Source organism: Macaca mulatta, chromosome 15 (assembly GCF_049350105.2).
Source record: "Macaca mulatta isolate MMU2019108-1 chromosome 15, T2T-MMU8v2.0, whole genome shotgun sequence".
Lineage (NCBI taxonomy): Eukaryota > Metazoa > Chordata > Mammalia > Primates > Cercopithecidae > Macaca > Macaca mulatta.
This window is the reverse complement of record NC_133420.1, coordinates 2966828-2992183: the sequence shown is the minus strand read 5'-3', so window position 1 is coordinate 2992183 and position 25356 is coordinate 2966828. Positions and strand designations below refer to the sequence as shown.

At 42.6% G+C, this 25356-nt stretch overlaps 1 protein-coding gene across 1 annotated transcript; it reads right to left on the bottom strand.

Moving 5' to 3' along the window:
• Window positions 1-489: 489 nt before the first annotated feature.
• Window positions 490-19016, bottom strand: LOC144334911 (uncharacterized). The gene is made up of 2 exons (XM_077966744.1): window positions 18889-19016; window positions 490-3254 (listed from the first exon to the last, which is right to left on the bottom strand). The coding sequence occupies exon 2, from the start codon at window positions 2996-2998 to the stop codon at window positions 1997-1999; it is 1002 nt and encodes a 333-aa protein (XP_077822870.1). The 5' UTR covers window positions 2999-3254; window positions 18889-19016; the 3' UTR covers window positions 490-1996.
• Between the last annotated feature and the right edge of the window lie 6340 nt (window positions 19017-25356).

Genomic DNA, 25356 nt, shown 5'->3' with positions numbered 1-25356 from the left:
TTCTTTCTTTCTTTCTTTCTTTTTTCTTTTCTTTTCTTTTCTTTTTTCTTTCTTTCTTTCTTTCTCTCTCTTTCTTTCTCTCTCTTTCTCTCTTTCTTTCTTTCTTTCTTTTTTTCTTTTCTTTTCTTTTCTTTTTTCTTTCTTTCTCTCTCTTTCTTTCTCTCTCTTTCTCTCTTTCTTTCTTTCTTTTCTTTTCTTTTCTTTTTTCTTTCTTTCTTTCTCTCTCTTTCTTTCTCTCTCTTTCTTTCTCTCTCTCTCTTTCTTTCTTTCTTTCTTTCTTTCTTTCTTTCTTTCTTTCTTTCTTTCTTTCTTTCTTTCTTTCTTTCTTTCTTTCTTTCTTTTTCTTTTTCTTTTTGCTGAGGGCCCAAAACTTGCTGCATCTCAAAAGAAGCAATTGCATCCATTTGTTCGCGATGAGCATAAACTGCTCTTTAAGGGAGACTAATTGGTAAACCCGGCTGCTGTGGGTAGAAAGACAGAGGTGGGTGCGGAAGCAGGGCTCTGCCTCTTGGAAGCCTGCACAACCTTCCTGCTTTCTTTCTTCAATATCCGCGGGGGTGGGGGTGGTTAATTTTAATAAGCCCTGGAAACCAACAAAGCAGGAAAGTGCTAAGACATTGAGGTGTGAGATTTAAAATGACAACCAGCAGCCTCTCATTCTTCCTTCACTGAGGAAGGAAGGAACCAGTTGCCTCTTCGTTTTGGGGCTGCAGGGTATGTTTGGCAGCGACACTGGCCCTTTGTGCTGTGTGACTCATGAATTGAGATAGTTCTTTACTAAGTGTTTTGTGCAGTAGGTATGAAAATGGGGAAAGAGGGAGCACTGTCCGGGGTGGAGAGGCGTGGAGAGACGCTGTGATACATAGCGAGTCCTTTTTTTCTGGGCTCCTGGTTTTCAATCTTTTTCTTCTTTTTTTCCTAACAGCTTGAAAGATGATTTTTGTGTCTTAATTAAAAGATTGAAGACTGTGGGTCAGACCCAAACTAATTCCATTGGCATCAAAGAAAAGGATTCTTTACATATTTATCTATAGGCATAATTAATTTTTTAATTTTTTACTGAATTATCTGGTTAGTCAAATCATACATTAGAGAAGTAATATTAAAAAATAAAAAATGTATCTGTAAACATATCCCCCTTCCATTCCAGTCTTTGTCTCTGTGTAATTTTAGAACCTTGGGCCATGATGTACATAGAGTTTATATTCTTTTAATATCTTGCTACTTCATTGTTTTCATGTTTAATCTTTGGGTTGATGTATCACAGGTTACTTGACCGTTTCTTACAGGTGTTTGGTTTAGTTTTTTTTTTCCCTTAACGCTAATGTAAATTTGAGTGTTTGGATGGTAGTTTTAGCAGAATTTAAGGCAGAGTCTCAGTTAGGGTGATGGATCGATTTATAGTCCCTAGTTTGAGGAGGGAGGTGGCAATATGCCCTTTCTTCTAAAATTGATATGTTAAATCACAATGGACATTTACATGATTTTGAGCACTTGGGACTCCCCTGGGGTTCACTGTTATTGCACGGTCAGGGCTGGGGATCTTCTGCTGGAGAGGCCCCCAGCGTGCCCAGCGCAGGGTCCTGAGTGTGTTGCTGCAGGACAAGCTCTGGGCTTTGCCCTGCAGTGGCCGTCGCTCTGGGAAGAGCTGGCTGCTCCAGGAATGAGGCCTATGCTCTGAAGCTCACAGTCAGCAGACCAGCAAAGGTCAGCACAGATGACCTTATATGAATCATTCATTTAACAAGCATTCATGGAATACACATTCCATGCAGTTGGAACTTAGAGTGGAAGGCCATCAGTTCACTGTTGTCTCAGCAGAACTTTGTCCCTGGGTCCCTGTTGAACTTAGAGTGGAAGGCCATCTGCTCACTATTGTCTGAGCAGAGCTTGGTCCCTGGGTCCCTGTTGAACTTAGAGTGGAAGGCCATCAACTCACTGTTGTCTGAGCAGAGCTTGGTCCCTGGGTCCCTGTTGAACTTAGAGTGGAAGGCCATCAGCTCACTGTTGTCTGAGCAGAGCTTGGTCTCTGGCTCCCTGTTGTAGCCTCCGCTCCTAGGAGGTGCACGGTGAGTGTTGGGGGACCCTCTCCAGGCACAATTGCTGAACAAGGACCCCTCCCAAGGGTGTCAGCCCTAGGCCCTGAGCTCTGAAGAGGAGGAAGGCATTCCTGGAGCCATCTCCCCTTCTGGATACTGAGCTCTGCACAGAGAGAAACTCTTCCACATTCACTGCAGTGAAGTTCATACTTTAGAGACTGGGGCCTGCATTCCCCAGAATTTCCATGGCCACAGGTGGTGGCTGCACCATGCGACTGGTGTCTATGTTCCCTGGAATTTCCATGGCCATAGATGGTGGCTGTACCATGTGACTGGGGTCTGCATTCCCTGGAATTTCCGTGACTGCAGGTGGTGGCTGCACCATGCGACTGGAGTCTGTGTTCCCCAGGATTTCTGTGACCATAGGTGGTAGCTGCACCATGCGACTGGAGTCTGTGTTCCCCAGGATTTCTGTGACCACAGGTGGTAGCTGTACCATGTGACTGAGGGTCTGCGTTCCCCTGAATTTCCGTGGCCATAGGTGGTGGCTGTACCATGGGAATGAGGGTCTCTGTTCTCTGGAATTTCCATGGCCATAGGTAGTGGCTGTACCATGCGACTGGGGTCTGCGTTCTCCAGAATTTCTGTGGCTGCAGGCTGTGGCTGCACCATGCGACTGGGGTATGCATTCCTCGGAATTTCCGTGGCCATATATGGTGGCTGTACCATGTGACTGAGGGTCTGCATTCCTTGGAATTTCCATGGCCATAGATAGTGGCTGTACCATGTGTCTGAGGGTCTGCGTTCTCTGGAATTTCTGTGGCTGCAGATAGTGGCTGTACCATGTGACTGAGGGTCTGCATTCCTGGAATTTCTGTGGTCGCACATGGTGGCTGTACCATACAACTGGGGTCTACATTCCCTGGAATTTCCTTGGCCACAGGCGGTGGCTGCACCATGCATCAGGTCCTCTGTCTCAGGAGTTGGTGCCATTGTCTCTGTTACTCCCTCGCCTGACACACAGAGGCAGTTCCTGACTTTATCACTCCCAGGAAACACACAGGCATCTGTTTTGGATCCTTGTTTTATTTCCCCATCACCTTTCTCATCAAAGGGAAATTCACATCCCTCTAAAGCTGAAAATGGTGTGGGGCCCCCTGGTGGTCTTTCCAAGGCATTATCAGCAGGTAAATTAGATCATGTGGGCCAGTGTACCTGAAATGAAAACAGAAAGGTAAGTCGTGTCACTAAGCTTTGGTGGGAGATTCAGGGTCTTTGTTAGTGGCAGAATCATCCAAAGTAAGTTGTTTGTTCACTGCAGATCTAGATGGTTGGCTGTGTCAGGATTAAACTTAGCCAGTGTCGACAGAGTGTCGCTTAATCCCTCACGGAAGCGTGTCAAGTACATTGAAGAATAGCTGCCAAGTCTGCTATTGTCGGGAGAGAGGCAGGTACGTCTCTCGCTTAGCCCAGTGCTGCAGGAGGCCAGGCTCACGTCAGGCTGTGCGTGTGAGTGGGTTGGATTTTTAGCACTCTGGGACGGTAAAGCACAAACATCTATTTTTAACTTGTGGGTGACCTTCTTCTGTGCTGCTTGAGTCTCTGTGGGCCTTTCTGTTTCCTTCCTGAGGAGTCTGTGCCAGGGTCCCAAGCGTTCTCTGGGCTGCACCTCCGCGCCTGCCCAGTGAGGAGCCTCCTCCTGGTGGCTGTGGGACTGGGCTGGGCCCACACTGTCAGCATCGTCTGGGGTAAGCAAGCCCGTCCTTCCACACCTCAGTGTCCCCAGCTGTTGAACAGGGCTAATCAACTGACCGTCAGGATTAATGGGGATCAGATGCGCTCATCTCATAGCCCTGCTTGGTAAATAGCCACTTCCACTCTGTCCTCCAATGTGCTACTCTAGACTTTTGCTTTACCTCCATTTAGCCAGGTGATTCGAGGTGACAGTGACTATCAAGAGGGATGTACAGAGGAAACCAGTGGAAGAGAGCTCGAGGAGCAGACATGGGCGCAGGGAGCACAGTGCGGGGAGCACGGCTGCAGGGAGCATAGGCATGGGGAGCACAGATAGGTGTAGGGAGCATGGGCGTGGAGAGGACGGGTGCGGGGAGAACGGGTGTGGGGAGCACGGGCGTGTGAAGCATGGGTGCGGGGAGCACGGGTGCTGGGAGCACAGGGCATGGAGAGCATGTGTGTACTTGCTCTGCTCTGACAGAGGCTGCCGAGCATGTACTCTGTGCTCAGATGGGTCAGAGCCTCAGTGCCTCTTTTTTAAAAAAAAAAAAAAAAATCTTTTTTTAAAGATAGGACTTCTGTCTTCCTGGTGGCCCCTTTTAGTCGATACTCTTTTAAGCCTGCTTTTCCAGAGAAAAGCTAGGAAGGATGGCCTATATAGGTTCCAGTCTGGGCATATCTGGAAGAATGGGTCTTTTTTAGGTTTGAGTCTGGCGTACCTGGGGACATCTTTGAACCTCCACTCAGAGTCCCAGAACCACGTGTAGAGGCTCCCCAAATGTCTGCTGGGACTTTCCCCTCTGCTCGCGGATGATGAAGAGCAGAACCTCACCCTGCCACGACCTCTGGGGTCCTCCTTCCTGGAGGGCAGTGCCTTGGTGACCAGCGTGTGTAGGAGTCTGAGCTGGCACCTTCGGGCTATGCTGTGCAGCGGGGGCTCATGCCATGGGGCATTCTTGTGTTCTGCACCGGGACTGGTGACGTTGGGCATCCTCGTGCAGTGTGGACCACATGAGGTGCACATGAGCCAGACAGCTCCCGGAATTCGGAGCCTGGCTCTGTCTCAGGCCACCCACCTGTCTGTGGCATTTCTGAGGGATTGTGGGGACCGTATGAGTCTGTGTCCCCACCCTCACTGGCTGGACACCTGTGCCAGGCTGGAGCTTTATGTTTCACCATCCCCTGTTCCGAGTTGTGTGAATATTTATTTTCATTACCTACTCTCATGAGCTTTCCTTTTTAAAAAAAAAAAAAATCGGAGACAGACTTTGAAGTCCCCTGGCCCCACCGTTCGTGGACCTAATGGTATTGCAGAAATTATGACTTCAATTATGTATAATAACTGGGGCTACTTTAAAAGTCATGTAAAGGAACAAGGTGGAGTAGCCATTTCAAGCTGTACATCATGCTGGATTCTTAAGTGAACATTATCAGGCTTTCAACACGTTTTCTCTTTTTATTTACTTTGGAGAATATAATGGATGCTCAGAAGCTGTTGGGATTTAGTAAGAGGAAGTTATCCTTAAGAAGCTATTTAAGCAAGGGGACAGTTGGAGTAAACGTAAATTATGAACACACACCTATTCCAAACCAGAGAAATAAAAGCATCAACTTTACTGGGGTTGAAACTTGGGTGCTAGTGTGTCTTTCCTGCCCACAGTGACTGTGGCAGTGCTGTGGGCAGGAAATTCTGGAAAGAAGACTCGGTGCCAGTGGTAATTTTTGTGACGATTCATTTGCTTTCAGCTCAAGTGACTATAGTCTTACTTGCAAATGGCTAGGTCTCCACCAATGGACCACAACACTGACAAAGGACACATGAGAAATGACCCTTGGGTTTTTAACAATTATTATTTTTAATGGACACATTATAGTACATATCCATGGGATACAGTATGATATTTCAATACATGTTTTTCGTGTGTAATTAGCAACTCAGGGTAATTAGCATGTCCATCATCTCAAACATTTGTCATTTCTTAATGCTGGGAATATTTAAAATCCTCTCTTCTAGCTGCTTGAAAATATACAATAAATTGTAAACTGTAGTCACCCTACAAGGCTATAGCACACTAACCCTTATTTTTACTATCTAGATGTAATTTTGTATCCATTAGACAACCTCTCCCTTTCTGCCTTCCCGCCGCCCTTTCCTGTCTCTAGAAGCCACTGTTCTACCTTCCGAGGGTAGAATATCGTTTTCCTCATAGAGATCTTTAACCTTCTGGGTTAGATTTCTTCTGAGGTATTTTTATTTTTATTTTATATTTTTGTAGTTAAATGGGATTGCTTTCTTGATTTCTTTTTTCACTGGCTCATTGTTGGTCTATAGAAATGCTACTGATATTTATATGTTGATTTTGTATTCTGTAACTTTACTGAATTTGTTTATCAGTTCAAAGAGATTTTTGCTGGAGTCTTTTTTTTTTTTTAATATATAAGAGCACATTGTCTGAAAACAGATAATTAGAGTGCCTCCTTTCCACTTTGGGTGCCCTTGATTTCTTTCTCTTGCCTGACTGCTCTTGACTAGGACGTTCAGTGCTGTGTTGAATAGGAGTGGCACAAGTGGGCGTCCTTGTCTTTTACAGATCTCAGAGAAAAAGCTCTTAGTGTTTCCCCATTCCCCATTATGTTAGCTGTGGGTTTGTCACATATGGCCTTTATTGTGTTGAGGTATGTTTCCTTCAGTGCCTCGTTTGTTGAGACTTTCTATCATGAAGCAGCGTTGAATTTTATCAAATGCTTTTTCTGTATCTATCGAAATGATATTATGGTTTTTGTCCTTAATTCTGTTGATGTGATGTAGCATGATTATTGATTTGTGTTTGATGAGCAATCCTTGCATCGTGGGATAAATCCCACTTGATCATGGTGTATAATCTTTTTGATTTGCTGTTGGATTCAGTTTGTTAGTATTTTGTTGAGGATTTTTGCATCTGTGTTCATCAGGAATATTGACCTATAGTTTTCTCTTTTTATTGTGTCCTTGCCTTATTTTGGTATCAGGGTAATGCTGGTCTTGAAGAATGAACTTGGCAGAATTCCCTCCTCTTCAATACTTTTGGGATAGTTTGAGAAGAATTGAAATAAAAATGTGTAGAGTTCAGCTGCGAAGTCACCTAGTTCTGGGGTTTTCTTTGTTGGGAGACTTTTTATTATTACTTAGTCATACGTGTTACTCATTATTGGTCTCTTCAGGATTTCCGTTTCTTCTTGGTTCCATCTTGGTAGGTTGTACGTGTCTGGGAATTTATCCATTTCTTCTAGATTTTCCAATCTGTTGACATACAATTGTTCAAAATAGTCTGTAATGATCCCTTGTATTTCTGTAGTATCAACTATCATTCTCCTTTTCTGTTTCTAATTTTATTTCTTTGGGATTTCTTTTTGTTTGCTTAGTGTAGCTAATGGTTTGTCTATTTTATTTATCTTTTCAAAAAACCAATATTTTTTTCTTCATTTTTATATTTGTTAGTTTCAAGTTTATTTAGTTCCTCTTTGATCTTTGTTATTTCTTTTCTTCTACCACTTTTGGATTTGATTTGTTCTTGCTCTTCTAGCTCATTGCAGTTCGTTGTTAGGTTGTTTATTTTAAATCTGTTTTTTAAATGTAGGAGTTCATTGTTATAAACTTTCCTCTTAATACTGCTTTTGCTGTATACCATAAACTTTGATATGTTGTGTTTCTGTTTTCATTTATTTCAAGAAATTTTTAAATTTCCTTCTTCATTTCTTCATTGACCCATTGGCTATTCAAGGGCATATTGTGTAATTTCTATGTATTTATACAGTTTTGAAAGTTCTCCTTGTTGTTGATTTTTTTTTTAATTAAACTTTTTGTTCTAGAGTACATGTGCACAATGTGCAGGTTTATTACATGTGTATTCACGTGCCAAGTTGGTATGCTGCACCCATTAACTCATCATTTACATTAGGTATATCTCCTAATGCTATCCCTCCCTCCTCCCGCCTCCCCCCTCCCCACAACAGGCTCCAGTGTGTGATGTTTCCTTTCCTGTGTCCAAGTGATCTCACTGTTCATTTCCCACCTATGAGTGAGAACTTGCGGTGTTTAGTTTTCTGTCCTTGCGATAGTTTGCTGAGAATGATGGTTTCCAGCTCCATCCATGTCCCTACAAAGGACATGAACTCATCCTTTTTTATGGCTGCATAGTATACCATGGTGTATATGTGCCACATTTTCTTAATCCAGTCTGTCATTGATGGACATTTGGATTAGTTCCAAGTCTTTGCTGTTGTGAATAGTGCCGCAATAAACATACATGTACATGTGTCTTTATAGCAGCATGATTTATAATCCTTTGGGTATGTACCCAGTATTGGGATGGCTGAGTCAAATGGTATTTCTAGTACTAGATCCTTGAGGAATGACCACACTGTTTTCCACGATGGTTGAACTAGTGTACAGTCCCACCAACAGTGTAAAAGTGTTCCTATTTCTCCACATCCTCTCCAGCACCTGTTGTTTCCTGACTTTTTAATGATCGCCATTCTAACTGGTGTGAGATGGTATCTCATTGTGGTTTTGATTTGCATTTCTCTGATGGCGAGTGATTATTGTAGCAGGACTAGCCGCAGACAAAACATGATGGGAGGCTACATGCATCAGCTAACAGAACAAAACGTTTTACAGTGCTTTCTCAGACAATGTCTGGAATTTACAGATAACACTAGTAGTTTGGGTCAGGGGTTAATATTATTATTATTATTTTAACCACCAGGGCCAGGTGGTGGTGCCAAGGTCGTCTAGCTATTTATCTTACTTCTGTTTCCTTCCAACTTTTTGTTTTCTCCCCCTTCTCCTGTCTTATAAACTAGGGAAAAGGGGAGACGGGGAAAAGTTGGGAAAGACAACAGGAGAAGTGGTGGTCTCATTCTATATTATGAGCATTTTTTCATGTCTCTATTGGCTGCATAAATGTCTTCTTTTGAGAAGTGTCTGTTCCTTGTTGTTGATTTATAGCTTTATTCTGTTAGAGTCTGAGAATATCCTAGATGTTATTTCAATTTTAGAAAAAATGTATTGAGAATTCTTTTGTAGCCTAACATGTGGTGGATTCTAGAGAATGTTCCATGTGCTGAGGAGAAGAATGTGCATTATGTATCTGTTGGATGAAATGTTCTGTAAATGTCTGATAGGTCCATTTGGTCTACACTGGACTTTAAATTTGATGTTTTGTTGTTATTTTTTGTCTAGATGACCTCCAGTGCTGACAGTGGGATTTTGAAGCTCCTACTATTGTTGTGTTGGTGTCTCCCTGTCTCTCTCTGTCTCTCTCTCTCTCCATATATATATATATATATATATATATATATATATATATATATATATATACACGCACACATATATATATGTGTGTGTGTGTGTGTATTTATGTATATATAAATTTATTTGAGACAGAGTTTTGCTGTTGTTGCCTAGGCTGGAGTGCAGAGGTGCAATCTCAACTCATTGCAACCTCCACCTCCTGAGTTCAAGTGATTCTCCTGGCTCAGCCTCCCAAGTAGCTGGGATTACAGGCATGTGCCACCATGCTGGGCTAATTTTTTGTATTAGTAGAGAGAAGGTTTCACCATGTTGGCCAGACTGGTATTAAACTCCTGACCTCAGGTGATCCACCTGCCTCCACATCCCTCCCAAAATGCTGGGATTATAGGCATGAGGCACTGCGCCAGACCTCTCTTTCTATTTAGATCTACTAATATTTGCTTTACATATCTGAGTGCTTTGTTGTTGGGTGCACATATACTCGTAATTGTTATATCCTTTTGCTATTTTGATCTCTTTATTATATAATTACCTTTTCTTCTCCTTTTTACAGTTTTTGACTTAAATTGTGATTGATCTGAAATAAATATGGCTACTCTTGCTCACTTTTGATTTCCATTAATGTGGAATGTGTTTTTCCATCCCTTCACATTTAGTCTATGTGTGTCTTTGCGGCTGAACTGAGTTTTTTGTAGGCAGCATATAGTCAGTTTTTCTTGTTTTAAAGTCATTCAGGCCGTCTGTATCTTTTAATTGGGAATCTTGGGATTATTTTGCTATTGATATCACAGTCCAGACATTAAGATTTTCTCACTTAAGTTGCTTTACACAAATTAATATGAAGAGGAAGTAGAGTTTTTCTTTTGTCCTTTTGAAGAGAGTGATGGATTATTATTTTCACTTCATGCAAGTGAGGGACTCACCATGCCTGTTGGGATTTTAGAATTTCTTTCCTGTTATTAGGAACAGCAATGATCTGTAATGGGTTCCTGGAATCATCCAGTGATGGTCTGAATATCTTAAAAGTTTCCTTTCATGTCTCATTTTCTATTTCTCCCCTAGTAGCCATGCACCTGGGGCAGGACCTGGCCTTACATTTCTTTGGTTTCTTGATGATTTTTTAGGTTTAGTGTTTGACACAGTTAGGAGTCTGGATAAAATCAGCCCTTCTGGGAAGTGTGTAAGTCAAACAAGGACTTTCTGGTGACGTTATACAGGTTTCCCATGCCCCATGAGTACAGGAATAGCTCCCTGGGGAAGGAGAATGGGCACATGATGGCAGGGAGCCATTCTGGGATGGTCCCATCGTTCTGCAGGAATTGTCATGCAGGAAGAAGAAGCACGTGGTGACTGAGCTGGTAGTGATTCTGCTGATAGTTTTGATCGTTATGATTTGCTCCTGAAAGGTGATGTGGGATGAACTGCAATATTTAGAATGCTGACATTCCTTGAAACAAAGATATAGAAAAAGGTTTATAATTGCATGATGCCTTGTAGTTTTCAGCTGCTCTCATGTGGATCCTTTTTCGTGCTTCTGAAATGCTTTCCCAGGAGAGAGCGTTGTTCTTTGTATATAGATGAGGAGCCTGGGTTTCAAATGGTTAGGAATTCAGCACACGCATTGGAATCTTTAGTTTCCTGGAACATTTTCTATTCAAGTATAGACCACATGGCCTCTAAAGGCTGGCTCATTCTTAACACCGCGATTGGTTATCCAGCCTCACGTCTGGGGTGGGTGGCAGGAACTCCACAGCCATCCTGGGTGCTCTGGGGTGGGGTGGCTGAGCTGTGGCAGCTCCTCCCAGCTGAGCAGCAAGGCTGGGGAAAGCTCATTCCATTCCCCTTGGTTCTAACCAGGTAGAGGCTTACACTGCACGTTTCCTTAGCTGGGAACCTTTAGAACTTTACATTTAAATCTAATCTGTGATCCAGGGGGTAGACACATGGGTATTCACTGTACAATTCCTACATTTTTTGAATATTTAAAATTTTTTTTTATATGTGTCATGGACGACAAAAGAAATGAGACCCCTTTGAGTTAGCTTTTCTGTATAGCATCTTCTAGAATCAGGAGGCTGGACAGGGTTTAGTTTCATCAGAAATCTGAATCTTTCTGGTCAAGAGACGGCACTATTAAGTTCTTGGTTGTGTGGTTTCTGGGAAAGAAATATTCTAAATGAGTTCCAGGAATCACCTCTGTGGGATTTCTACAGGAAAAATGACCACTCTTGAAGCTTCGCTGTCACTAACAAGAATAATGGTGACGGTTTCTAAGCTGTCTCCAGCCAATCTTTAGTTCTTTTATGCAGAGTGCTTTTATTCCAAGTGAGGTGCCCTTCTGTTTAATAGTGACCTGCAGTTATTACAGGGACTGCAGCTGCATTTGATGGACGTGAACCTGTTCATCTCTGGCTCCCCAGCTTCACCTCTGGGGTGCGTGGCAGGCGCTCCACAGCCATCCTGAGTGCTCTGGGGTGGGAAGTCTCTAGGGGGAGTGGACAGTGCATGGCCAGGACGTTCCTGTCCGACGTTCCACACTGGTGTGTGGGCGTCTCTGCCCTGTTTCCTCCGTCCGTGCATGTGTGGCGTTTCCTCCGTTCGTGCATCTGTGGCCTGTTTTCTCCGTGTGTGCCTCTGTGGCACGTTTCCTCCATCCATGCGTCTGTGGTGTTTCTTCCATCCGTGTGTCAGTGGCATTTCTTTCGTCCCTGCGTCTGTGGCACTTTTCCTCCCTCCATGCGTCTGTGGCGCTTTTCTTCCCTCCGTGCGTCTGTGGTGTTTCCTCCGTCCGTGCGTCTGTGGTGTTTTCTCCGTCTGTGGATCTGTGGCGTTTCCTCTGTGAGTCTGTGGCCTGTTTTCTCCGTCCACGCTGAAGGCCGTCACTTCTCTCTAGTCACCACTTACTGATCGCTCCCTGTTGGGGTCCGTGCCGGGGGTGGTGGAGAATGAAAGAACACACAAAAGACAAAGACACACAGAGAACATGGCGGCCGCGCTCAGAGCCTCCACCTCACTTTATTTATACTCCATAAACCCCACGTCAGCAGAAAGAATGCAATGCAAAACAAACTTTCTTTTCCCAGATGTAACCTTCTACTCAGTTCTTTGTTTCTATGCTCTTCCTTATCTGCCCGCCTTCTTGGCGCCTACGGGAGTTCATTAAAAGTTCAATTGGAGATACTGTCCTTGAGCCCTATCTATTCTCAGCATACTGCTTTCAAAGGCCCCTGCATTTCCCCCCCCCCTTTTTTTTTGTTTTGCCTCAATCCTAAAAAGGTAGCCCATATTTGTTCTTGTGTTTTCTTTTGTTTTTGGAGGCGACGGAGGGAGCATCGAATCACCAAAAGAAGTAGACCCAATCCAAGTGCCCAAAGCAATATACTTCCAGAGATTGTAGAAATCCATATCTTCATCTGGGTCCATGGGTTAAAGCAAGGCGCTGACCCAGCTCCTGAAGGGTTACAGTTCCGGACAACACATGTAATTGTTGTTGAAATGCTTCGGAAATGTTCTGAGTGAGCTCTTGGATGTCCAAACTAATATTTTTATGGCCTACTAATAATTTTCGGATTACAGTCCAATTTTGAGAGATGTTAAAAGGCACAGGCGTTACACAAAATTGAGTGGAGTTCCAATCACATTGTAATGTCATCCGAGTACTGAGTACAGTGAGCTGATCTCCAAGCCATGTCAATGCTTGCTCCATGTTGTCCAATCTTTCAGCAAGTTGAGAATCAATGTTTCGTTGTTGAAGCCATAACCGGTGAGATTGTTCGTGCCATTGCTGCATAAATTCAGCATTTTGTATGCTTTGAGGAAGAGCGAGTCCTGCTATGGCTGCAGTGGAGACCATGGCGACAAGGCTCATCACCGAGGCAATTATAAGTCCAAGGGCACGGAGGGTTCACTGGAGAGAAGTCCAAATATAAGTCTCAGGAGGTGATGCCCCCCATGGTCACGTAAGGTTAACAGGTAGCCAAATTTCCTTACGAGCCCTGAGGATATAAATATCCTCAGTAAAATTGTGCCACCAGGAATGATTGAGGCAAGACAAAAATGTACACGTATCTGTACTATTAACAATCCCCGTAAGATTATCCCATGTCAAATTTCCTGCTAATAATAGGTGGGGCTTACGGACACAAGAAATAATATATCAGGAGGTATTCCGATATAACTGAATATGAAAGGAGTTATTTGGGTTAGAAAGATTAAGGGGCATATTCCCCACAAAAGTGCTAATGGCATCGCCTGCAACTAACAACTTCCAAAAATAACTCTGTACTTCAGGCCTCCTTCACGCCATACCAAGGTTTCATTACTGTTAGCAGCAATACTTTTATTTACCCAGTGTCATTTCAAAGGTATGTGACTAAATTTTGTTTGAAAATCACCGTGCACACTTCAATCAGTTATTTGCATCCCGTTGTATTCTAATAAAATCCGGGGTTTAGTTCCCCGACATTATTGTCACTCCAGCACCTCAATATTAGGAGAAACGTCTAGAATAGGACAAAAAAGTAAAGAACTAGGAATAGTTTCATTACTATATACAGTATGATTATATTAAAAACTTCTAGTTACAATAATAACAGTATTAGCAGCCACATGACTATGATTATAACGAACAGCCCAAGCTTCATGTGATTTTCGGAGACAATGAGGACTATTTCCCATACATATTGGAAGTCCTTCCACTCCAAATTGGTATGTGCTGATTATAATTGCTGTTTCCCGTTCTATGTTGTCCTTGTCCATATGGGGGATGGCATCCAAGTAATGTTATTGGTGAAAACCTTAATTTCCGCCTCCTCTCAGGCGACTCCCTGATACAAGGGTGGAAAGGGAATATAAGTCCAATATTCATACAAAGCCTCACTAAGAGAAATAAGTCTCCCGCCGAGGCACATCTAACAAAGGAAGAAATGCATGCTGAATCCAGTTTTCTTTTCAACAGGGTTTCAATCATCTTGTAGGAAACAACTCAGGTCCACTCCCTGTAAGGACAAGAGCATAGCCCCGTCCCTGTTTTAGAACTTGCCCTTGAACATGCTTACCTTCTTCATTAGGATACCAAACCTTTAAACTGTCAGCAGGGACTATCACCGAGGGAGTTGAGGAAAGATGGGTTACGACAGCAGAGTCTTGCAATTGTCTCCATTGATTCAAAAAAATTAAGGTAAAAAGAACCTTCAAAATCTGGTTTCAAAATCTGGTTTCTGGGGGGCTCATTTCCCCCTTTTTGTTTTGTTTTAATAGTTAAGTTTTTAAAGTTAAATTTGTGCGCTCAATGATGGCTTGACCTTGACTGTTGCCCGGGATACCGGTGATATGTTGAATATTGTATTGCTGTAAGAAAACTTGTAATTTACGAGAGACATAGGCAGGGGCATTATTAGTTTTAAGTATGAGGAATGCCCATGATGGCGAAATAAGCTAAGAGATGAGTAATAACAGAAATGAGAAAAGGTATCAATGGTATGATGAACATACTTTAATCGTCTAAAAGAAGGGACACCTCGTGGATTAACCCCAGGTTGGAAGGATGGAATGCTCAAAGGAGCACAGGAAGGACAAGCTCGAATAAGAGAACGAGCTTGTTTATGAGTTAAATGAAACCATCGTTGAAGGCCAGAACTATTAGTGTGATGTAGAGTATATTTTTGTTCTGCAGCATGTAGGTGGCCGATTAAAAGCAAATCAATCTGAGTATTACCATGAACTAATGGCCCAGAAAGTTGAGAATGAGAACGAAGATGAGTGATGAATAAAGGAGCTCGACGTTGGCTCAAAGTAAAGGACAACAAAGAAAATAATTTCTGAAGAGAAGAAGTAGTACAAAGAGGTAAAGTGGCCTGAGAAATATAAGAAGTAACATAAACGGCGTATTGAGAATCACTAACAATGTTACAACCAGTAGTAGGGAAATCAAGTAAGACCATGAGAATAGCAAACAATTCTCCCTATTGCACCGAGGGATAAGGATAAACTGTAACTCAAGATTGATGAAGCTTCTTGCCAAGAATCAGAAGTTGCAAGAAGATAAGTGATCTGACTATGAGTGAATTGAGAGATAATTAAGGAAGGATCTCCTCCCCAAAGTTGTCGACAGTGATGCCGTCCTTTGATGATCAGTTCAGCTAAACGATCGATATAAGTAGCCAAGCGTTTAGATATTTTATTGGACAAAAAGATCCATTTTAGTGGTCGACTAGTTTGATGAATCATTCCTGTGGGAGAAGGTAAAGTATGAAATAAACAAAAGGAAGGGCCTTTTGAAGTTGCTCTTCAACAGGCTGGAGTTCCTGTAAAGCCAAAGGAGTTAAATGCCGTGAGTTGTCCAAGTGACTGTCTCCTTCTAGAATAGAAAAAAGATGTTATAACTGATATGTTGGTATTCCTAAAACAGGACGCATCCAATTAATGTCTCCTAGAAGCTTTTGAAAATCATTTAATGTTTTTAAATGATCACGTCGAATTTGAATTTTTTGGGGTCGAATATTTTGTGCCCCCAAGGTATAACCTAAATATTGATAAGAAAATCCAGTTAAATTTTTTCTGTGGCAATATTAAGTGAGTAGAAAGAAAGCTGAGTTTGTAATGATACAAAAGCATCTTGCTGCTTTTCTCTGGTTTTAACTTTGTGGGATAAGGGCAGGATTAGGAAGACCAGGCTGTAAACTTTCCCTAGGTTTAATGTAAACATTTATAATTTTAAGACAAGACAAAGACAGGAATTCCATGCAGAAATACGTGGCTTTATATTCCTCTCGGCCATTTGTTTTTTGACTTACTCTTTTAGAGTCCTAAGTATTTCTTTAAATAATAGTCACTGTTTCACCTAAATAGGAGTGGTGGCTATGAGTTTAAAGGATTGTAGCCCATTTTGAACATCTTATTTTTGGCAGCTGAGGAAATATGAGGAATGTTTAAAAAAGCAGCAAATTGTTGTGAAAGATCTTGTTCCCAAAAATTAATATTGATAGGAACAATATAAAAATTAAAAAAAACACTTGACCTTGTTGACCTTTAGGACCGACACAGGTTAAAGGTTCTACGTCTTGATAAATCACAGAAGCAGCACCCAAGCCAGTGAGTATAATTGAAACTTGTCTTTTTTCCCATTGTATAGGCCACTAATTTAAACAAATAATAGACATATTCACCCCCGTATCAATTAACTCTTTTAAAACTATCCCATTAATGTGCAATGAACATAAGGGCTTTTGATTAGAAACTAAAGTTTCCCAAAAAACAGTTTTTTCTGTGCTACGAAACCCTCTCTATTGAGAATACGTTCCCCTGCCTCTAGGCGTATAAATTGTGAAACTTGTACCAAAATAAACATTTTATTAGTAATATCATGTCCTTTTGGCAAAGGGCCACACACTCTAATAGCTAATTTATATACTCCTCTATTAGGAGACAAAGTATAAGGCTGAGTAATAGCTAAGTCAGCAGCGGCGCTCTGCTTAGTTGCCGCATAAAGCTGAGAAACTGGGGTAAGGTGTGGGATCCTTAAGGAGGACTTGAATTTATTCCTTAATGTTGTAGGCCATTGCTCACTGAATATTGTAGTAGACTTCTATTGTAATTGTTGGGGCCCCAAGCCTGTGGGCCCCGGCTCCCGTTTCCCAGGAGAGGAGACAGTAAATTTCCACTTTTATCAGTTTTGGAACGACATTTATTTGTCCAATGTCGACCTTTACCACAATATTTGTACACCTCTGAAGGCAGCTTTCTGCCTTGAGGGATAAAAGTGTTCAATTTTTATGACATTCTTTTTTTTGAAATGTCTAGGTTTACCACACTGCAAACAAACACCTTGTCTGTTATTTCCTTTTAAGGCTTTAGACAAAGCTCCAGCAAATAATTGAGCATCATAAATAGCCCCTCCAACACTAACACAAGTTTTAATATATTTATCTAAATTGGCCCCATTGGCCTTTAACGATTTTAACAATTTTTAACAGTCAGCATAAGCATTTTTAAAAGACAATGTTTATAACACAATTTTTGAAGCAAGGCCAGCACCCACAATTTTGAAGACAGCATCCTGAAGACGGGCTACGAAATCTGAATATAGTTCATTTGTGCCCTGTAAAATCTTCACAGAGGAAAGGGAACATTTTCCTGTTATCTCTACCTTATTTCAGGCCCTTAAAAACAAAGTCTTGATTTGAGTAAAGGCAACATCATCTAAACCAGCCTGAGCATTAAGAGTAGCATATTGGTCCGTGCCTGTGAGTTGTTCCTCAGTGGGTCCAGGGGGATCACACATAACATTTTTTCTAGCCTATACATGTGCCTTGTTCATTTACCAGCTGTGCAATTGTAACCACTGAGAACGATCAAGAAAAGCCTTCCCCAAAGTCTTCCAGTCTATAGGAATTATCAAATTTTCTGATGAAAAATATCAAGAAGACCAAGGATAAAAGGAGATTGAGGTCCATAGTTAGAAATGGCAGCTTTCATTTCTTTTTAAAAATTTAATTTGTAAGGCATTAAATTGGACATTATTGCCACCATTTGAAAACTGAGCATTAGGAGCAAAAGAAGCACAAATAATTGGAAACAGATCCAGCTCCTTAAATTTTTTTTAATTAAAAGTATATATAATATATAATAATAGTCATATCCCCAAATATAAAGAATCTCAACATATTAATAAGAAAAGGCAAATAACCCAACCAAAAGTAGCAGAACAAAGAAATGACAATAAACCTATATGTCTAACATCATTACTCACTAGGAAATATGTATATTAATACCAAATTGAGAATCATTACATACACAATACAATGGTTAAAATTTAAAAACACAGAAAATATCAAGAGGTAGTTAATGTATTAAGCAGCTCGAATATTCAACTTCTGTTTGGAGTGTAAATTGGTGGAACCTATGCACCCCTATAACATAACAATTTCCTAGCTGGGGTTATTAATACTATATTAATATTAATAGTTAATATTAATGTGTTTATTTATTGACTATTGAAATACTCATAATATTTTAACAAACAATAAGATATACATATACACTGGTTTTAACATATTAAACAGGTGTTTAGTATAAATTTAAAGTATGTCTGATGTGAACAGGGCTTCAACTTTGCCAAACAAAGGTAAAGATAAGGAAGCTGGGGGGTTGGAGGCACTGGAAAATCCTCTTTTAACAGGGCAGAATGAAAAGAAACAGGGAAAGCTCGCAAAGGTGAATTAGAAGAATATATCTGTAATATTTGTTGAAGCATTTCCATAATACACTGCATGTCAGAATTTCCCTTAGAAGAAGGAAGAGCTGGCTTTTTCTCTTCTCCCCCTTTTGCTATCCCCCCCATCCTCTGTTATCCTGGCACAAATGGGCTCCATTTCAGATTTATTTTATTTTTATTTTTTCCAAATCCTCAGATATCTTTCCTCCTGTGGCTACATTACCACACTCTGAATCAGTCTCAAGTAACTCTAATGTCTGAGTGATAGAGTCACACAAGGTCCACAATTTTAGAGGCATAATATCCCCTAACTGGAGAGCTCTAAGCAGAGTTTTTACTACCTGTAACCATTCTCTGCGATTCAGCTGCACTTTAGTCTGATACTGAAACCAGTAACAATGTTGTTCAACATGGGCAAACAATCACTTCAAAGTCTTTTTCTTTCACTTTTACTCCTATAGACAGCAACAGTCCTTGAAACAGCCGTAAATATTCTGAGGCCAGAGAGATGGAATTCCCCATAATGAAAGCTTAAGAAGGTTCCCCTTAACAATATCCGGGCCTTACCCGCCCCTAGGGGGTTCCCCTTCTTGTTCTCCCCTACTCACCCGTGCTGACCCTGCTCGCTGCGCCACTTGTTGGGGTCCGTGCCGGGGGTGGTGGAGAATGAAAGAACACACAAAAGACAAAGACACACAGAGAACATGGCGGCCGCGCTCAGAGCCTCCGCCTCACTTTATTTATACTCCATAAACCCCACGTCAGCAGAAAGAATGCAATGCAAAACAAACTTTCTTTTCCCAGATGTAACCTTCTACTCAGTTCTTTGTTTCTATGCTCTTCCTTATCTGCCCGCCTTCTTGGCGCCTACGGGAGTTCATTAAAAGTTCAATTGGAGATACTGTCCTTGAGCCCTATCTATTCTCAGCATACTGTTTTCAAAGGCCCCTGCAGCTCCCTGTGTGCTGAGCCTGTGTCAGGCGTGTGGCGTGTGTCCCCTGTGTGGCAGGGGTTTGCGTGACACACAGGGACACACGCTTGGGGAGCTGCAGTGATGGGGTCATAGCCACGCAGCTCAGCCCTCGGTCTGAGGGTCTTGGTGCCCACCCAGCTCTTCCCGAAGCAGCCTCAGGGCAGATCCCAGCTCTGCTTTCTCTCCTCGAGATACCTCATGAAGTAAACTAAGCAAATCGAAAGTAGGAAACAGTTGTGAAATGAGGCCTGGTTTCAGGTGTGTGTGGTCATTTCTCTTTACATGTTTACTTCACATACCCCAAATGATATACTTTCCAGCTGGTATAACAATGAATTACCAGCCATTACTGGTACAAAATTCCAGGAAGGATATTTGAGGAGGGCATAGTCTCAAAAACGTGCTTAATTTTCACAGTTGTGATTTGCATGATAAAGCTGTCAGCACTGTGACCTTCTTTTGTTATCTTATTTTTATTTTTAGACCCTTGGGAGGAAGTTATTTAGTGATTACTTATAATTGTGAAAATAATGTAATGATTACAGAATCTCATTAGAATAAATATTATATTTTCTGTTCCTTATGTCAATGAAATCATCTTAATCCAGGCCGATGTTGGCAGGAATTGTCACGTTTAAAATGGGTAAGATATTTATGTGATGTGACGACCTCCCGTATTGTCTCTGGAACATATCAGAACTTTCATCTCAATTCTCACTTGTTGACACCCTACCCTGTTTTGTAATTATTCGTTTGCATCAGAATTTTGAATCCACGTACCTGAGATGATACTTACGTATGCATGTACGCATGCATGTGTGTGCATGTGTGTATGCGTGTGTATGTGCGTGTCCACGTGTCCATGTGCACGTGTATATGCATGTATGTGTGTGCATGTGTACGTGTGTATATGTATGTGTGTATATGAGTGTACGTGTATGTGCATATGCGTGTGTATGCATGTATGTGCGTGTGTGTGCATGCATGTGCGCTCATGCACACACGTGTACATGTGCATGCACGTGTGCACGTGCATACACGTGTATGTGTGTATGTGTATGCACATATGTACACACGTGTGTACATGTATAGGTACGTGTATGCATGTGTATGCATCTGTGTGCACACAGATATACCTTTTCCTTTCATACAGGCTGTTTTGAGTATTGCTGTTAGGCAGTGACAATTTTCTGTTTCCTCAGTCAGAAAATGGGTAGCTCATCATTAATAAAGATGAGCATTCAACATCAGGAATAACTAAATACAAATGAAATTGTCATATTAAATAAATAAATTCCAAAACAAAGGCAATGTTCTGTACTATGTGTTCACATTGAACTTTCTTATAAAAATTGGTGTGAATGTTTCCCACTTATTGGAAATCACATGACTAGTTTAAGCCAAAACGTGGAATATTAATTAATTCTATTTTCAGATCACTTTTGCATATTTATGATTGATCTGTTCTGCTGTTCTGGAAGCTCTGAAAACCACTCTGTCTTACTCTAGCCGATGCCACGGTTGTGAGAATTCAGGGAAACAAGGTGTTTGCCAGTTTAAGTATTTTAGATCTCAAACTGCCTCTTTTCTGCATCATAAACCAGTCTTAAAGAAAGACATAGTGTGACTTGTAGTGGATTATGTCAGTTTTATTTTCTGTGGCTGAATCATCACTCTACGTTGTGAATTAATGTTATTTTTCAGATCGTCTTCATAACACAGGGAGGTTCTCCAGTGTTGAGTGCAGGTTCAGTGAAAGTACTAACACTGTTACTACGGACTTAAACAGACTTGTTTTCTGAGGTGATAACCTTGGAGTCAGGCATTCAGTGTCCGCCCATCTCTTGGTTCCGAGTTCTCGGTCCCCTCCCGCTCTCCTCCCCCTGTACCCTTACTACTGTCTTACCTTCTTTTTGACTCCTAGGCCCTCGGAAGATGGTGTGTTGGGGGCAGGTGCCTGCTGTGAAACTTTGATAACTTTGGGAGAGAACTTTTTCTTTGGAGCAAGACCCCTCTCAATAAACTTTCAGTAGCCTGAGTATCATCTGTTGTGTGAACTATTTGTGGAAAATGTTCAGCATTTTTCCTTGGATTTTGACTGATCTTTCTCCACCTGCCAGTTTCTTCTCAGTTTGCCATGTCTGTACCCTCACCAACCCGTTCCAGCCCTGGTTACGTGTAAAGTATTTGAAGCAGAACTCTGCAGATGAGAGAGTGTGTGTCACCCCCCGAGTTCCCTTCCTGGCCTCTGAGTGTCGGTTGTGTTTTGTTCCGAGGGACGACTCTGAGGCTCCTGGCCCCTGTTTTGGAGCACCACACCGCAAAGTGGGTGTAAAATGAAAAATGGGTTTATGCTGTATTATAATTCATAGAGTAGATGATAAAAATGCTTGAATCTGAACAGCAACTGAAAATGAGGACATGGTACCAGTTTGGATGTTGGACGACTTTCTTGAAAAAAGCTTTCATCAAATTTAGAAACTGTGCATGTGCTGTTTTCTATTTCATACTTAGAATCTGTATAGTGTGTGTTGTATGAATGTGTTGTATGAGTGTGTTGTGTTGTATGTGAGTTGCATGGGTTGTATGTGTGTTGTATGTGCATATTGTGTTGAGTTGCACTTATTGTACGTTTGAGTGTTGTGTGTTGTATGAGTGTGTTGTGCGTGTATTTGTGAGTTGCATGCTTTGTATGTTGTATGAGTGTTGTGTGTTGTATGTGTGTATGTGTATGTCGTATGTGAGTTGCATGTATTGTGTGTGATGTATGAGTGTTGTGTGTTGTATCAGTGTGTTGTACATGTGTTTATGTGTTGCATGTGTTGTGTGTTGTATGAGTGTTGTGTGTTGTGAGTGAATTGTACATGTATTTGTGTTGAGTTGCGTGTGTTGTGTGTATGTTGTATGTGTTATATGTTGTATGAGTGTGTTGTACGTGCATGCTGTGTTGTGCGTGAGTTGCATGTGTTGTATGTGTTGTATGAGTGTATTGTATGTGTATGTTGTGTTGTGAGTTGCATGTATTGTGTGTACATTGTATGAGTGTTGTGTTGTACGAGTGTGTTGTACGTGCATGTTGTGTTGAACGTGAGTTGCATGTGTTGTACGTGAGCTATATGAGTGTGTTGTATGTGTATGTTGTGAGTTGCATGTATTGTATGTATGTTGTATGAGTGTTGTGTGTGCATGTTGTGTTGTGAGTTACGTGTGTTGTGTGTTGTATGAGTGTTGTGTGTTGTATGAGTGTGTTGCATGTGCATGTTGTATGTGAGTTGTGTGTTGTGTGTGCTGTATGAGTGCATTGTTCATGCGTGTTGTGTTGTATGTAACTTACGTGTGCTGTATGTGTGTATGAGTGTGTTGTACGCACATGTTGTGTTGTGAGTTGCATGTATTGGTTATGTGTCGTATGAGTGTGTTATAAATGCACATTGTGTTGTGAGTTGCATGTATTGGGTATGTGTTGTATAGGTTGTGTGTGTTTGTGTGCAGTGTGTGTTGTCAGTGTTGTATAAGCACATTGTACATGCGTGTTGTGTTGTGTTGCATGTGAGTTGCATGTTGTCAGTGTGTGCCATGTGAGAGGCGGGGCATCCACATGACTGCTCCTCAGTGAGTCCTGCCTTGCAGCCCCTTCGAGCTTGTATCTTCCCGAGCAGCCTAGAAGCAGCAGCCTGTTTGCCTCTGCCCCTCCCCAGGAGACCTCAGCCAGGTCCTGTGCTCAGCCCCCCGCTGGGCAGTCTGCCTCTCTTGTCTCTCTCTCTTCTCTCTCATCGTCCTCCTGTGCCTCCTCCTTCTCGGGACCTGCATCCTTCCTCTGTGCTTCCTGGCAAGCCACGCTTGGGACGTTGGAGTTCAGGCTGTCCTCCAAACCGTTTGCTCCTCTCTGAAGAGCGCCCCCCTTGACTGGCCGTGAGCAGCTGGAGTGGATTGCAGGGAAGGGAGGTGGGTGTTCCTGTAGAGACGCCAGGGTCTTACCTGGGGAGAAGGGAGCCTGCACTGGGCAGGCCGCCCTCCTGAGGAAGGGGATGGGGTGGGAGGAGGCTCTCGTGGACAAGGGGCCCACCTCCTGCCCTCCTTCCCTCTATCCCAGTCTGTTGTGAGGGAGGGCGGGACCCTAGGTGATTTCTATGCAGATCTTCAATTATCCACGCTGTGAAACAAATACTTCTGTTTTTAAGATCAGAGGAAATCTCCTTTGTTTGTCTGCCTTTTATTTTATTTTACGTTATGTTTTTTTGAGAAGGAGTTGCCCAGGCTAGAGTGCGGTGGTGTGATCTTGGCTCACTGCAACCTCCACCTCCCAGGTTCAAGCAATTCTCCTGCTTCAGCCTCCTAGGTAGCTGGGATTACAGGTGCCCGCCACCACATCCGGGTAATTTTTGCATTTTTAGTAGAGATGGGGTTTCACCATGTTGACCAGGCTGGTCTCGAACTCGTGACCTCAAGTGATCCACCCGCCTTGGCCTTCCAAGGGGTTGGGATTACAGGCGTGAGCCACCGTGCCCGGTCTGTCTGCCTCTTAGTTAGAACCTGTGCATTTTATGTTTTACATTTCACTTTTCTGGGTCAGAACAGTAGTGTTTCTTTTTCGTAGTGTTGCTATGAATGTCCTTTACGATTAGGAGACTGGGTTGGCTGCCCACTGGAGAGTGGTATCACTGGGTCAAGGTCACCATCTGCCCCAGCAGCGTCCAGAGTGTTTAGAGTCTTTCCTGGACGTAGACACCCTTTTGTCTGACGATCAGATAAAACCAGTCACTGCATTCAGTTAATCAAAGAGGTCAGAGCTGGGAACCGTTAGTGCACATCCACCTCTCCCGAGGGTGTTCACGCCTCTTCCACGCGGGGCTAGGCTGCTGCTGAGCATGGTTCTGCTGGCTGTGGCTGTGGCCTCTTTCCTCAACCACAGCCATCGCAGGCCTGCCACAGTTTTTATTCTTCTAGAAGAGAATAGGCAACACAAGAGAAGCAAGGTATGTTAGATATGAAACCGTTAAAATTATTTCCTCAAACATTGTATATATTTTTTGCTCACACCTAATTTGATAGCAATTTTAAAAAGATTAAAATGAAAAAAAAATTCCCCTATATTAAGTCTTTGAAAGGCATCCAACTTAGTTTTCATACAATTATTCACTCTTTGGAGTCATACTTTATTGGTTTCAGTAATGTGTAAGAAATGCACCAGCATAAACAGATTTAGGAGCAAACAGCAGCTTCGTAATTATAGTTCAGCTCGTGGGGCCCAGCTGTGGGGGTGCAGCCTGTGCCTGCCTGTGCACCAATAGGGCTGGTCACCTTGAGCATCTGGGAGTGTCTGGGTAAGTGAGGTCTGGGCAAGGCAGCATCCACACACCTGCGTAGTTCTCACTTTGTCCACGTTATCCGACAATGCCACAAAATTATCAAGTAAGTGTTCTCCAAGCGCATATTCAGTTAGTGTTTGGAAAGTGCATAGGTACCTCATACAGCACCTTTAAGAGGAGCTAGGAGCCCAGGAATGAGAGCGGGTGTGAGACCTGTACTCTCTTTGCATAGATAAAATATGCATGTGCATATCTGAGGCCAGAAAGTTAGATTGGGGCCAGAATGTGGAAGTCCTTACCTGTGGGATACTAGGGAACCACTGAGGGTTTCGGAGAGAATCGTGTCTCTGATGTGCGGCATGCCGTGGAGCCGGGGGGTGACAGGGCAGGCTCATGCAGGGCACTCGCCGTGGCCGGAGGAGGAGAGAAGGCAGCCAGTGAGCTGAGCAATTCGGTGCCTGGGTCAGGAGGGGAAGAGGGAGTACAGGAAGGCGGATGAAGCTGCGAGTCTGCACCCCGAGGTCGCCGTTGCGCTTTGCCGGAAATCAGGAGAAGCAAGTGTGGACCTGACTCAGAGATACTTAGAGACACCACTGCAAGCTGCAAGTTTGGAAATACAGGAGGAGGCTTGGGGGAAATCTGGAGCAGGGAGCATTTGGGAGCCTCTTAGGTAGAAGTGCACGTCAAGTAGCCAGAGTGTGAGGCGTGCATGTCTGGAGAGAGGAGGCCAAAGGAAAGCCCACATTTGGAAATGGAGGAAGGGTTGGAAGACCCAGAGAAGGCCCTGCTTAGAG